General features: G+C 49.6%; 1 protein-coding gene across 2 annotated transcripts in view; it reads left to right on the top strand.

Annotated features, from left to right (window-relative positions):
* LOC100078345 (synaptotagmin-like protein 2) overlaps nucleotides 1–16,078 on the top strand; it is a 72,415-nt gene that overhangs the window by 32,457 nt on the left and 23,880 nt on the right. For both annotated transcript variants that reach the window (XM_029067885.2, XM_039912425.1), the window contains exons 4-6: nucleotides 9,787–9,895; nucleotides 12,580–12,679; nucleotides 15,248–15,335. In XM_029067885.2, the coding sequence (XP_028923718.1) occupies nucleotides 9,787–9,895; nucleotides 12,580–12,679; nucleotides 15,248–15,335 (297 nt within the window). The remainder of the gene's footprint in view (nucleotides 1–9,786; nucleotides 9,896–12,579; nucleotides 12,680–15,247; nucleotides 15,336–16,078) is intronic.

The following is a 16,078-nucleotide window of genomic DNA, read 5'->3' as shown; positions in this document are numbered from 1 at the left end:
ACCTCCTCAGGTTGCTCTAATGCCCAGAGCCTGTGGGACCCAGAAGGATGCCAACGTTAGTTTGTGGCACCAGGTTCACCATCAACTCTTGAACACTGGCTTTGCCTTTCTTGCCCACAATAATAATAATTAATAATTGTGGTATTTGTTAAACCCTTACTATGTGCTAAGCACTGTATGTACTAAGCACTGGAGTGGATATGAGCAAATAGGGTTGGACATAGTCCCTGTCCCATGTGGGGCTCATCATCTCAATCCCCATTTTACAGAAGAGATAACTGAGGCACAGAGAACCGAAGTGATTTGTCCAAGTCACAGAGTAGACAAGTGGCAGAGTGGAAAAATCCCTCGGTGTTAGGGTGGCTTACTTTGAGGGTGAATAGGGTGAATCCTGATGAACCACTGACTACTGCAGTGCTTAGAGAAGCAGCGTGGCTCAGTGGAAAGAGCACGGGCTTCAGAGTCAGGGCTCATGAGTTCGAATCCCAGCTCTGCCACTTGTCAGCTGTGTGACTGTGGGCAAGTCACTTAACTTCTCTGAGCCTCAGTTCCCTCATCTGTAAAATGGGGATTAAGACTGTGAGCCCCACGTGGGACAACCTGATTCCCCTGTGTCTACCCCAGCACTTAGAACAGTGCTCTGCACATAGTAAGCGCTTAACAAATACCAACATTATTATTAGAACAATGCTAGAAACATAATGAGTGCTTAACAAATATAATATTAATAAAACATTAGTAGCTAGGGGCAAGCTGTAATGTTAGAACCAGCCTTAGCCCCCTTTTTATTTTTTTATATGGTATTTGTTAGGCACTTGCTATGTGCCAAGCACTCTTCCAAGCCCTGGGTAGATACAAGTTAATCAGGTTGGACACAGTCCCTGCCCTACATGAGGCTCACAGTCTAATTAACAATGTGTCAAGAACTGTTCTAAGCCCTGAGGTAGATCCAGGAAAATCAGGTTGGACACACATGAGTCTCGCAGTCAAGGAGGAGGGAGGCCGAGTATTGAATTCCCGTTTTGAGGAAACAAGGTCACCGGGGCAGGCAAGTGGTGGAGCCACGATTAGAATCCAGGTCCCCTGGCTCCCGGACAGTGCTTTATCCACTAAGTCACGCTCCTTCCCACTACTCCGTGTTCTCAAACTCTGGTTCGGGCCCAGTGAGAGTTGCTTGTTCAAGTTGTCCGAGGACAAGCATTAAAGCTCGAAAGTTAGGGGAGCTCCGCTTAGTTCGGCAGACAGAAGGGAGTGTAACCACTGGGCCCCGAGAGATTGGCCAGATAATCATAAAATATAATAATAATCATCATCATAATTTTGGTGTATTTTAAGTGCTTTGTGCCAAGCACTGTACTAAGCTCTGGGAGAGATACAAGATAACTCTGCTTACTATAACGTAATCTTCTTATCATACCATATTATAACTTACTATGCTATAACTTAACTATACTTGCTACTTACTATAACTAGGCTTATTCATTCAGTAGTATTTATTGAGCTTTACTATGTGCAGAGCACTGTACTAAGGGCTTGGAATGTACAATTCGGCAACAGATGGGCCAGCCACTGTACTCAGCACTGGAGTAGTTACAAGATAATCAGGTCAGAAATCGCCCCTGTCCCACATGGGGCTTGCCATCTAAGTGGTCTGGAGAACAGGCATTAAATTCCCATTTGACAGATAAGGAAACTGAGTCCTGGAGAAGTGAAATGACTTGCCCAAGGTTACAGAGCAGGCAAGTGGCAGAGCCCGGGTCCCAGATGTGGCAGACAAACCCGGCCCTTAACCTCCCGCTGGCTCTGCCCGGATGGCACCCCCTCTTACTGCCCACCCCGGTTGGTGCTTGTGTCCCTCCCCGCCCACAGAGTGGCACCTGTGGGCAGAGCTGGGGTTTGGGAGGGGTGGCATTCTGTTCCATCCCAGCGGGCTCCCAGCCCACTCTCCGATCTGCACAAGGAAGGCCCGGAAATCTGGAGGCCCATCTAGAGAGCTGGTGAATCCACCCAGAGCCAGAGAGAGGTTGGACCCCAGGGCCCAGGAGGGACTGTAGGGGCTACCTCTTCATTTTGAAACCAGATGAGAGGGGAAGAGGGGACAGGGATTTGGGTTGGGAGGAGTGAGGATGGGGAGGGAGAAGACTTCTGGGATCTAAAAGATGAGAAAACCACAATTTGGGGGTCCTTTCAGCCGTGGATGGAAGTCCTCCCGTCTTGTCACAGATGAACGGGTCCGGGAGTCCCGCCTAAAGGGACTGGGCTCATGCGGAAGGAGCCAGGGGAGGCGGACGGCCCAGGCGGTCGGGGAGGGCCGCCTGCCCTTTTTGCGAGAACAATTGCCCGGGTGTTGCCGCCTCTGCTGTTGTTGCGGAGTTCCTGGTTGGCAGTCGATGCGCCCTTTGAATTACCTGGCACAGTTCACCCCTCCTCCGGGGTCGGAAGCTATTTCTGTCCCGAAGGAATGCCGGTCGGGCCTCACCGCTACAGTAACCAAAGCCCGTCCGCCCTCAGAGACGCCACCGGGTGAGCATCTTGGCAAATCTCGGGGTCTCGGAGGCTGTTTGTGTTCCTCTGGGGTCCCTGGACATCACATCCTTCCCAATCCCCCGCCTTCCACCTTCTTTTCCCCCTCGCCTTAATCTCGCCCTCCTGCAAGCTGTCAATGGATATTGCGCGGTGGGATTATGGGTGTGAAGATGGAGCGCCCAGGTGTGTGCCTGAGGCTCCGTCATCTGTGTTCCACCACATGGGGTTGGGCAGATGCTGCTCACGTCAGTCATCGCGGAGGGTGTGTGGTCGGACTCTGGGCTCTTCACCTCTGATCTCGGTAGGGCCCTGGGATGCTGTGTGACCTTGGGCCCATCACTTAAATTCTCTGTGCCTCAGTTTCCTCATCTGTAAAATGGGGATGAAATATCTATTCTCCCTCTTTTTGTTTAATGGTATCTGTTAAGTGCTTACTATGTGCCAGGCACCGTACTCAACACTGGAATAGATACAGGATAATCAGGTTGGACACAGTCCATGTCACAGTTTAATCCCCATTTTTCCAGATGAGGTAACGGAGACACAGAGAGGTTAAATGACTTGCCCAAGTTCACACAACAGACACAGTGGTGAAGCCGGGATTAGAAACCAAGTCCTGACTCCCAGGCCCGTGCTCTATCCACTAGGCAACACTGTCATTCATTCAGTCGTATTTATTAAGCACTTACTATGTGCAGAGCACTGTACTAAGCGCTTGGAAAATACAATTCAGCAATAAAGCCACGCTGTGGACTGTGAATTCCATGGGAGAAAGGGACTGTGTCCAACTGTCCTTACATTGTAACCACCCCAGTGCTTAGTAAAGTGCCTGGCACATAGAAAGCACTTACCAAGTACACAGTTATTATTATTATTGTCTGCAACTAATACTAAGCCAGTACAGGTTATTTCTGCTCTAACATGTTTTTACACAATGTGAGTAAAACACAATTGGAGTATGAGAGTAGTAGTAACAATAATAATGATAATAATTGTGGTATTTAAGTGCTTACTTCATACAGAGCACCAAGATCCAGGAAAGAATACACAAGTGGGAATCAGACACTGTCCCTCCCCCTCAGGGGGCTCACAATCCAAGAATAAAAGCGGGAGAAGTTAGTACCATGCCCTGTCCACTGTAAGTGCTAAATAAATATTCATTCATTTCATTCAGTCATATTTATTGAGCGCTTACTGTGTGCAGAGCACTGTACTAAGAGCTTGGAAAGTACAAATATGATCGCTTGGTTGATTGAATTGGAGACCGACCCATCCAGAGTGATAAAACAGTAAAATGATGGAAAGGGGAGAAACACAAGGATGTATACACAAAACAAAAACAAAATCAACAAGAGGATGTGGCTACGGAGCAGAATTTCAGGCTCGGAATCCAGGGCACTCCCGTAGCCACTGCTACCACTCCAGGAGCCGGCAGGCTTCCCGGGGTTTTGTGGAGTCTGTGTCTCGAGAAATGCCAAACCCATTAATTCCCAATGAATCCACTGGCTAGTCTAAGTCAGTGTTTCCATACCTTGCCAGGTTCTTGGGGGGCATGGTTACCACATCGTAGCAGAAATGAGCATACGCCACGTCGTAGCGGAAATGAGTGTACATCAGCCTCTTAGTCATTTGGGAAGGAAAAACCCAGAGGATTCTAAAATCACCGGATCATACTGCTTATCCTGTCAATATGAGAGGCTCAGTTCGGATCTCCCTTGCATTCTCCATCTACACCCAATCCCTTGGAGAACTCCTCTGCGGTCTCTTATTTCCTCCTGGTGTCAGGTCATCTCTATCTGGATGTCCCGCCGACACCTCAAGCTAAAGACGCCCACGTAGGGATTTTATCTGGGGACAAATCCATTTTTAAAAATGTTCATCCTGAAACAGCCAAATGACTAGATGCCAAATCCTTAGCTGCAAAGATGCTGAGCTGTGACCAGCTTATGCCATCCTCCTGGGTGTTTCTCTCAAATATCAGGATGAGACACGAGTTAGCCAGCTGTTCATGTGTGGAGAATCTCCCCTTCCTATCTTGCTGCTAAAGGGTTCTGACGGCCTCCCTTGGGCATATATGAGAAGCTGATATGCTCTGGTGAGCAGATCTCTCTTTTTTTCTGGCATTTGGTAAGCCCTTCCATGTGTCAGGCACTGTACTAAGCGCTGGGGTAGGTACAAGCTAATTTGATTGGACACAATCCCTTTCCTGCATGGGGGCTCACGATCTTAAGTAGGAGGGAGAACAGGTACTGAATCCCCATTTTACATTTGAGGAGACTGAGGCACAGAGAGGTTAAGTGATTTGCCCATGGTTACACAGTAGCATGAGAAGCAGCGTGGTGTAGTGGATAGAGCATGGGCCCAGGAGTCAGAAAGACCGCCACTTGTCTGCTGAGTGATCTTGGGCAAGTCAAGTCACTTCTCTATGCCTCGTCTGTGAAGTGGGACAAAACGAGACAGGCTGAAATCTGAAGGTGGGTGGGAAGTCCATGTCGTCATGATCACAGCATCTTTCTTGAGTCTAAAAATAGAAAATCTGTGATTCCCAGGGAGAGGCTGGTGGATAACGTTCTCAGGCTGGAAGGGACTCAGTTCCATTTTATCCAAGATGGGGGCCACCTGGAGGAGTGTCTGGCACTAGACTTTTCACCCTTTTTTTTTGTAATGGTATTTGTTAAGCACTTGCTATGTTCCAGGCATTGTACTAAGCACTAAGACAGATACAAGCTAATCAGATGAGGGAAATGAGGCACGGAGAAGTGAATTGACTTGGCCAAGTTCACACAGCAAGCAAGTGGCCTGTCACTTAAGTTCGCTGTCCCTCAGTTTCCTCATCTGTAAAACGGGGATGAAGTATCTGTTCTCCCTCTATTTAATGGCATCCTTTAAGTGCTTACTATGTGCCAGGCACAGTACTAAGCATTGGAGTCTATTCAAGCTAATCAGGTTGGACACAGTCCCCGTCCTTTGTGGAGCTCTCAGTTTTAATCCCCGTTTTAAAGACGAGGGAACTGAGGCCCAGAGAAGGGAAGAGACTTGCCCAGGGTCTCTGAGCAGACAAGAGCAGGAGCCGGGATTAGAACCCATGTCCTTTAGACTTCCAGACCCACCCTGGGACCTGGACCTAAGGCTTGCCACACGTTTCTAAATGCGTCTCTCATCTCCATCCGGATTCTGTCAGGCGGCAGTTCAGCCCTCTGAAGGCAGGCCCGTGACCTGAGCCAGTACAAACAATCAGGATCTGCTCTTATTAGCTCCTTGGGTGTGTGCCAAGCCAAGGTGGCATCCAGTCAAAACAGGAAGCAGCTTAAGGCAAATCCCGGACCGGATCAGTCCTCGAGGCTACCACTGCGCCATTGGAGTTTTAGGGGTCGGTTTGGCCGTTTTCCCACGAGGCGTAAGAACTGGTCAGCTGGGGGATTGGTTGGCCCTGTTAAGATGAGCACACCACAAGCCCATTGAGTCACGTGACCCGAGGCTCGGAAGAGCGGTGGAGTGACGTTCCAGCCCCTGTATCGACCTGGATCATGGCCGAACCACTCAGTCAGTCAGTCATATTTGTAGTAATTGTGGTATTTGCTAAGCGCTCACTAGGTACCGGGCACTGTACTAAGCACTGGGATGAATACAGGAAAATTGGGTTGGATACAGTCCCTGTCCCATCTGGGGTTCACACTCTCAATCCCTGTTTTACAGATGAGGCAAATGAGGCACAGAGAAGTGAAGTGACTAGCCCACGGTCACCCAGCGGACGGGAGGCGGAGCCGGGGGTAGAATTCATGGCCTTTTGACTCCCAGGCCCGTGCTCTATCCACTATGCCATGAGCACTTACTGTGCGCAGAGCACCATACTAAGCTCTTGGGAGAGTACAATACAAACATATAACAGACAGATCCCCTGCCTGCAATGAATTTATAGTCTAGAGTGGGGACAGACATTAGTAGCAATAAATAAGTGACAGATATGGACATAAGTGCTGGGAGGGAGGATGAATAAAGGGAGCGAGTCAGGATGACGCAGGAAGGGAGTTGAAGAAAAGAAAAGGAGGGTGTAGTCAGGGAAGGCCTCTCGGAGGAGATGTGCCCTAGACAGATAGATGGCTACCTAGTGCTGAGGAATGCCACTTTCCACCTTGGAGAAGGAGCATGGCATAGCAGAGAGAGCATGGGCCTGGGAGTAAGAGGACCTGGATTCTAATCCTGCCTCTGCCTCTTGCCTGCTGTGGGACCTGGGGCAAGTCACTTCATTTCCCCGTGCCTCGAGTAACTCATCTGTAAAGTGGGGAGCAACATCTGCCCTCCCTCTTATTTAAACTTGAGTCCCATATGGGAAAGGGACTGGGCCTGACCTGATTATCTTGTATCTACCCCAGCTCTTAGTAGAGTGCTTGCAGCATAATAATTGCTTAAATACCACAGTGTATTATTATTATTATTGTTATTATTAATTCTCCCTTAGTAACTTATTGAATCACCCTTTCAGACAAGGAGTGTGACCTTATAACACACTGGTAACGTCTGCTCTTTTCTGACATTTGTCCTTCTGCCAGTTGTGTTTATTGAGCACTTACTGTGTGCAGAGCACTGTACTAAGTGCTTGGGAGAGTACAATATGGCAATAAACAGACACATTCCCTTCCCATGACGAGCTTAAATTTGGAGAGAGAGACAGACATCTGAGGGCCTCTGTGTTTAAGGACTGGTGATCCCATTGTTGAAAAATGAATGCACCCAAGATTCGCTCCTCCTCACCCTGTGCAAACATCTGACCTCCCTGGACAGAGAGACGAGGCCTGATGTTAGACTCCTCAGGGGGTGGGGATCAGATCTGCCAACTCTTCCCTCCTGTCATTCCTCTCCAAACTTCTTGAAAAAATCATCTACACCCACTGTGTCCTTTTCCCCTCCTCCAATTCTCTCCTTGATCCCCTCTAATCTGGCCTCCACCCCCTTCACTCCACAGAAACAGCCCTCTCTAATGCCACCTATGACCACCTTCTTGCCAAATCTGATGGCCTCTACTCCATCCTATTCCTCCTAGATCTCTCTGCTGCCTTTGACACTGTTGACCACCCACTTCTAGAAACATTATCCAGTATTGGCTTCAGTGGCAATGTCGTCACCTGGTTCTCCTCCTATCTCTCTTTAGCAGGCTTCTCTTCCCCTTCTCACCCTCTGACAGCAGGGTCCCTTAAGGCTCAGTTCTGGATCTCCCTTCCACTCTCCATATATACCCAATCCCTTGGAGAACTCCTCTGAAGTCTCTATTTCCTCTTGGATGTTCCGCCGACACCTCAAGCTAAACACGCCCACAACAGAACTCCTTATCTTCACCCAAAACCTGTCCTCCCCTTGTCTCTCTCATCAGTGTAGACAATATCACTATCCTCCCTATCTCACAAGCCGGTAAACTTGGCGTTGTCCTCAACTTATCTCTCACACACAGCCCACATATTCAATCTGTCACCAAATCCTGTCTGTTCTACCTCTACTACATCACTAAAATCCACCCGTTCCTTTCCATCCGAACTGCTACTATCCTGATCCAAGCACTTACCCTATCCCTCCTTGACTACTGCATCTGCCTCCTTGCTTTCCTCCTCGTCTCTCGCCACTCCAATCTATATTTAACTCTGCTCCTGGATCATTCTCTAAAAAAATAGTTCAGTCCAACTCTCCTTGCTCCTCAAGAACTTCCATCAGACAGAAACTTCTTACTTTAAGTACTCATTCAGCTTGGTCCTTCCTGCCTTCCCTCACTGATCTCCTGCTACAGCCCAGCCCATACACTTTGCTTACTCACTGTGCCCCGATCTCGCCCATCTCACCGCCGATCCCTTTTCCACATCCCGCCTCTGGCCTGGAACGCCTTTCCCTTCCAAATCACACCAAATCACCACTCTCCCCACCTTCAAAGCCTTATTAAGGACACATCTCCTCCAAGAGGCCTTCCCCCGGTTAAATCCTCTTTTCCTTGATTGACTCCCTCTCCCTTCTGCAGCATCTCTGCACTTGGATCCATACCCTTTAGGCTTTTGGTATCCACTTCACCTTCAGCACTGCAGCACTTATGTACATATTCATAAGTTATTGATGTATATTAATGTCTGTCTCCTTTTAGAATGCAAGCTCATTGTGGTCAGGGAATGTGTGTACCAACTCTGTTATATTGTACTCGCCCAAGGGCTTAATACAGTCCTCTGCCCCCAGTAAACTCTCAATAAATACCATGGATTGATTGATTACCGTAGTCAAATGTTTAATATGGTGCTCTCTACTCAGTGAGCACTCAATCAGTACCAGCGATTGATTCTGTTTGCTTAATTGGGAAACAGCAAGGCTTAGTGGAAAGAGCATAAGGCTGGGAATCAGAGGACCTAGCTTCTAATCCTGGCCCTGCCACTTGCCTACTGGGTGACCGCTCTGTGTCTCAGTTACTTCATCTGTAAAATGGGGTTTCAATGCCTGTTTTCCCTCCTACCTAGACTATGAGCCCCGTGTGGGACAAGGACTGTGTCTGACCTGAAAATCTTGTGCTTAGGACTTGGTAATAATAAATGCTTAGTTACAACCACAGTTACTATTAAATTGAGAAAGCAGACTTGGTCACTGCCCCCTGATGAGTTTTGGTTCTAAGAGGGCCAGCACCGATCATCAGTGGTATTTCCTTATACCTACCCCAACTCTTAGAACAGTGCCTGGCACGAAGTAAGTGTTTAAAACATACCATAATTATTTTTATTATTATTCTGGAGCACCTACTTTGTTCAGAGCACCATATTAAGCACTGGGAGAGTACAACTTATATATCTGTGATTTATATTAATATGTTTCCCCGTCTAGACTGTAAGCTCGTCGTGGGCAGGGAATGTATCTATTATTGTTCTATGGTACCCTCCCAAGCGCTTAGTACAGTGTTCTGCAAACAGTAAGTACACAGTAAACATGATTGAATGAAGAAGAGAGGAGGCAATGATAGTCCCTACCCAGAAGGAGCTTCCAGACTGGAGGGGCAGACCATCATTAAAATAAACGACAGCTGGATCCGGACATAAGTGCTGTGGAGCCGGGGGAGGAGAGAAAGGGAAGATGGGAGCGAGCCAACTGTCTGGGGCCGAGGAGGAAGCGGAGAGTTCCGACGATGCACATTCGAACGCCTGAGTGGCGGCTGTTACGTTAGCTGTCGGGCAGCATCTGTTGGCTTTGGGGAATAGTCCTCGGGTCTCATCTGCTTTTCCCCTTCTTCCTTTCTTTCCCCAGATGGGAGTCAGGAGCTGCCCGGAGAGAGCTCGCGACGGTCGGGCTCCTCGCTGCCACTGGAGACGAGCCTCCCCTTTATCAGACCCAGCCCGACCCCACGCGACGGAAGGTGAGCGCGGGCCAGGGCAGCGGGCCGGGAGGGCTGGAGAGGGCTCAGGGACAAGGGCATCTGGCCGGTCCGCTTCCTCGGAGCCGGGCTGGGGAGATGTTAATGGGGATGATTTCAAACCTTGCAGCGTGTACCCCCTCTGAGGGGGTCGGTCTTTATCTCAGATCGGTGCTGGTGGACTGATTAGCAAGCGAGCCTCTCACTTGGGTGTCTAGTACAGTCCATTCCAGAAAGGACCCCGGGGGTGGGGAGGAGGGGAAACCGGAAGGGAGGGTTAGATTCCTGGGCGTTGTATCCTATTTGTAGAATAACTTAGGGAGAGAGATTTTATTTCCCCCTCGCTGGTGATCATGCCCAGCAAACAAAACAGACCTCCTTAGGAAGCAGGGTGTTTCCTGACGGCATCCTGGCTGGCTGGCTTACAATGAGTTGCTTGAAATCAAGCCAAATGAGACCAGACTGGCCTATGACTACCTGGGCTAGCCAATCCCACAGGTTTTGTGCCATGCCACCTGTTTACCGGGATGCCAGCTTTACCCTTTTTTACCACCTTTTAGCCAAAAGATGGACTAAATTTTAGCTTTCCCTCTTCATTTATTGAATCCTTGTCCCTTGGGCATTCACCACCAACTTTATGTATCGATGTAAATACTCAGCTTATCAAAGCTGTAAATACTCAGCTTTCAAAGCACTTTCTCCATCTGTGGGCTCTTCTAGTCATTTAGTTTGCGCCTGTTTCCTCTGCTATATTACACACTCCTTGAGGGCAGGAATCCTGTCCTCTAACTCTATTGTACTTTTCCGATAAGAGCAACTGTGGTATTTGTTAAATGCTTAGTATATGCCAAACATTGTACTAAGCACGGAGGGAGATACAAGTTAATCTGGTTGGACACGGTCCCTGTCCCACATGGGACTCTCAGTCTAAACAGGAGGGAGAACAGGCAGTGAATCTGCATTTTAAGGTTGAGGGGACTGCTAGTTATGGGCAGCTGTTAACGTTTCTGCTCATTCTGTACGCTCCCAAGTGATCTGTACAGTGCTGCTGTGCGCATGGTAAACGCTCAGTAAATACCATTGATTGAGTCCGAGAGAAGACCCGCGACTTGCCCAAGATCACAAAGCAGGCGGGTGGCGGAGCAGGATTAGAACCCAGGTCTTCTGTCTCCCAGACTGGTGGTGTTTCCACTAGGCCACACTGCTCCCTATCGCTTAGCGCAGGGCTCTGCATGCAGTAGGTGCTCAGTAAGTACGATGGATGGCTCGGTAGAGGCAGTCTGTGGGAGTGCTTTGGCACCTTTATTCACCACCTCCACACCCCGCTGGTGGGCACGACCGGTCACCATTGACTCTGGGTGCGAAAGACAAAGCTTAGTGTGCTTAGGTGTTCTGGGTACGGTATAGGCTGGACTCCTCCTTGCCTGGGCCCTTCGGTCGCTGTTTCATTGATTCCACCGCAGTGTTAACCAGACAGGCCCCGGGAAGGTCACGTCACTGGAGATGCAGCGAGGTCTAGTGGTTCGAGCATGGGCCTGGGAGTCAGAAGGTCCTGGATTCTAGTCCCTTGTCTGCTGTGTGACTTTGGGCAAATCATTTAACTTCTTTGTTCCTCAGTTACCTCATCTGTGAAATGGGGATTAAGACTATGAGCCACATGTGGGAAAAGGACTGTGTCCGAACTGATGAGCTTGTATTTACCCAAGCTTTTAGATCAGTGCTTCGCACATAGTAATTGCTTAACAAATGCCACAATAATTATAATCTCCTTCAAGAGGGTTTCCCCAATTAAGCCCTCCCTTTTCCCTGATCCCTTCTGCATTGGCTACGCACTTGGATCTGGGACCTTTGGCCATTTGGTATTTGTCCCACCCCTAGCCCCACAGAAGTACATATCTTTAAATTCCATTTTATAAAAATGATAAAGCTTGTTATGGGCAGGGAACGTTTCTGTTCATTCTTTCGCGTCGTACTCTCCCAAGCACTTAGTAGTGTGCTCTGCACATAGTAAGCACTCGATAAATACCATTGATTGATCGCTCTGAAAAATTTCAGACCTAGAATGATACCGAGCGCTTGGGGATGTATGAACTGTAAAATCACTGTGGACAGGGAACGTGTCTGCTAACTCTGTTGTATTGTACTCTCTCAAGCGCTTAGTACAATTCTCCACCCATTATCAATCAATCAAGCAAGTGGCAGATGAGCACTAGTTCTCCCTGCTGGGCTCTTGCCATTAATCTACACTATCTGGAGACTTGCATGGGTTCAGTGTTTGTGAGAACTGCCCCCTGCGACCCAATCCATCCCATTATACCCCTATTCCAGGCAGATGCCTTGCTAGGTTTTGGGGCCACAGAGTCTCTATTAATAATAATGATAACAATAATAACGGTGGTATCAGTTAAGCGCTTACTGGGTGCCAAGCACTGTACTCAGCACTAGGGTCGATACAAGCAAATCAGATTGGACACAGACCCTGTCCCACATGAGGCTCACCGTCTCAATCCCCATTTTCCGGATGAGGTAACTGAGGCCCAGAGTAGTGACGTGCCTTGCCTTAGATCACACAGCAGACAAGTAGCAGAAGTGGGATTAGAACCCACGACCTTCTGACTCAAAGGCCCAAGCTCTGTCCACTGGGCCGTGCCGCTCCTCCTCGCTAACTTGGCTCTCTCCTCGGGCAGGCCTGGCGAGACGGACCTCATCAGCGACGACAGGCGTCGCCCCTTGCCCAAACCCAGGCCGCAGCTCGCCACCCTGCCAACTTCTCCCCCGTCGGATAAGGTACCTCTCACCCGTTGCCCCTGCGTCCTGATGCCCGTGGCCCCACCGGACGGGCCGGACTGCCCCTTGGGCTTCCTACCTCTAACTCGGCCCCACCGAAATCACAGAATCCCGACCCCAGCACTGAAAGAAATCAGTCGAGTCTAGCGAGATATGAAACTGCAAGCAGGGTCACGTAGTATCAATACATAATGGTAATGGTGTTGGTTAAGTGCTGGGTTAGAGACAAGTTTGTCAGGTTGGAAACAGTCTCTTTCCAGCACGGGGCTCTCTGTCTTAATCCATGATTTACAGATGAGGAAACTGAGGCACAGAGAAGTCAAGTGACTTGTCCATGGTCACAGAGCAGACATGTGGTAGAGCCGGCATTAGAATCCATGACATAGTGGATAGAGCGTGGGCCTGAGTTGGAGGATCCTGGCTTCTAATCCTAGCTCCCCTATTTGTCTGCTGTGTGACCTTGGGCAAATCGCTTTATTTGTCTGTGCCTCGGTTACCTCATCTGTAAAATGGAGATTGAGACTGTGAGTCCCAAGTGGGACAGTGAGTGTATCCAACCTGATTTGCTCGTATCCGCCCCAGAGCTTAGTACAGTGCCTGGCACAAGGTAAGCGCTTAACAAATACCATAATGAATTGATTAACTCAGACGCCACCGATGGTCAACGGACCATTGGGTGCATGGGTGGCTAGGAAGGCCCGTGTATGGCTCACAACCACAATCACAACGGGTACACACGAAGATTGTCCACGCTATCGGATGCAGCAGCGAGGTGACACGGGGCAGATTGATGGAAATTTGAAGGCTCAGTCAAGTAGTCCTGCTTGGTTGGGTGCAGGGGAACAGCGCCACACTGTGGCCTTTTTCAAAAAGTGTATTTGTTAAGCGCTTACTATGTGCCACACACCGTACTAAGCCCTGGGGTGGATACAAAGCAATCAGGTTGGACACTCCCTGTCCCACATGGGGCTCAAAGTCTTAATCCCCATTTTCCAATTGAGATAACCGAGGCCCAGAGAAATGAAGTGACTTGCCCAAGGTCACCCAGCAGACAAGAGGCAGAGCCGGGATTGACTCCCAGGCCCAGGCTTCAGCCGCTAGGCCGAACTTTGATTACTGACTCATGGTCGTGGTGTGGCGAGGGTCCGGAACCCCGGATCCCAAGGCCCAACCCACTCGGCCGGTGGTCCGGCCCGCTCACCCCTGCCACCCTAGGGGAGGGGAAACTCAGAATTAGTTTCCTAGAGGACTTGTAGCCCACAAAAATGCTCCTCGGTTTATGGGTGCTGATGAGGGGGCCCGTTTGCAATCCGTTTTTGGCCTTGAGATGGCCTGACAACCCAACCGAATCCTTTCTTGTGAGCCCCAGAGACCCCATTTGACAGGCATCCCATGAACTACTGCCTCGATCCTCTCACTTGGGCAACCCCAGGGGTAAAATCCCAGAACTACTAGGAATTCATTCATTCAATAGTATTTATTGAGCACTTATGTGCAGAGCACTGTACTAAGCGCTCGGAATATACAATTTGGCAACAGATAGAGACAATCCCTGCCCAGTGATGGGTTTACAGTCTTCTCAAGAGGTCGTCTGGTCCACCCTTCTGCCTCTATACAGCAGCATGGTATAATGGATAGGAGCACAGGCCTGGGAATCAGAAGGTCATGGGTTCTAATCCTGGCTCTGCCGGGTGACCCTGGGCAAGTCACTTCACTTCTCTGAGCCTCATGACTTCATCTGTAAGATGGGGATTGAGACTGTGAGCCCCACTTGGGACAGGGATTGTGTCCAACCCGATTTGCTTATATCTACCCCAGCACTCAGTACAGTGCCTGTCACATAGTAAGTGCTTAACAAATATCACAATTATTATGATTATTTTTGCGGTCAAGACTCCCCAAGACACTTGGGCTACCTGCTTTTTTCCTAGACTGTAAGCTCATTGTGAGGAAGGAATGTTTCTGTTTATTGTTGTATTACACTCTCCCACGTGCCTAGTACAGTGCTCAGCACACAGTAAGTGCTCAATAAATACGATTGAATGAATGAATTCTAGGATTCCAGACACCTGGGCAGTCTGACTCCTTGCTCATATCTAAACAAACCCTCTTGCAGTGTACGGCACCTCAGTTTCCAGCAAGCTGGGGCGGGTGTCCTTCTCAGCGGTGGGAAAGAGGAAGCCCCCTGTGGGTGTGGTTAAGTGTTATTTAGACCCCGGCTGGGGCTCAGGGAAGCCCCTGCCTGATATGAAGAGGTAGGAATCCCTTTGCCTGGATAGCCGGCAACAGTGTGGCAGGTTGGAGATCTCCTATATGCTGCGTCTTCCTCTGGACGGCAGTTTTCCCCAGCTTCCCTGGCTCTATTGATTGAGAAAAAGTGAGCCAAGAGATTTTTCTGGTGCTGAAAGCTGAGTAAGAAGGAGACAGAGAGATCCCGTCACTTAGAGCTGACACATAGGATTGGCCCCAGGAATCCCTGTCAGACCTGGGGCAGAGGCGGGTAGGGCACAGGTCAGGGGTCCTGGGATGCCACTCACCTCAGGGGGACCATGTCTCGTTCTCATTCAGAGGCTCAGTGACATCTCTCCAGCAGACAGCGGCATTGGGTTGAGCCCCTTCCTGATTGCTGCAGAAGGCTCACAGCTCTCCGAGAAAGGTAAGCCCATCCGAACCGGCCCAAGGGGTCCCCATGCCCGCACCCCGTGATCAAAGCACTAGGGGGGACCCCGGGGGCCGGGCAGTGGGGGCGAGGTGCCGGGCAGCTCCCGGAGAAGGGAGATGTCAAGAGCCTGATACCGATGGGTAGCATCTGGAAGAGGCCTCGCGGGCCATCTGGTTTGCCCTCTCGCCTCCACGAACGACTTCTCCTAGGCCCAGCCAGGCGACTAGCTGCCACCTGCATCTAAAAGATTAGCAGGGAGTGAATTCTAAAATGACAGTTTCTGTGAAGATTTCTCCTCAGGCCACTTCCAGTGGCAGGAGAAAGCAAGGTCCCCCCGGGGGTCTCGCCCACACTCCATTTTATGTCCCGGCTAAGGCAGGGCAATTGGCATCTCTGATTCACATTCTAGTACGACTCCCCTCGAGGTTGCCATTGCTGAGACTTTCTGTTACTCCTTATCCTCCCCTGCTATCAGCCCAGATCCCTGTCCCCAGAAGGGCCTGGCAGAGGAGAGACAATGTCTCCCTCTCCTTGTGTATCTCCCTTACTTACTGTGGGCAGGGAATGTGTCAACCAACTCTCTTATATTGTACTCTCCCAAGAGGTTTATCCAATGACTGCACACAGTAAACGCTCAATAAATAAGATTGATTGCTTGATTGAGAGAGCATCATGGCCGGGGAGAAGGAACATGGGCTTGGGAGTCAAAGAATCTAGGTTCTTATCCTGGCTCTGCC

The sequence above is a fragment of the Ornithorhynchus anatinus genome, chromosome 6 (genome assembly GCF_004115215.2).
Source record: "Ornithorhynchus anatinus isolate Pmale09 chromosome 6, mOrnAna1.pri.v4, whole genome shotgun sequence".
Lineage (NCBI taxonomy): Eukaryota > Metazoa > Chordata > Mammalia > Monotremata > Ornithorhynchidae > Ornithorhynchus > Ornithorhynchus anatinus.
The sequence above is the reverse complement of the archived record's forward strand: the minus strand, read 5'-3'. Positions and strand labels throughout refer to the sequence as shown.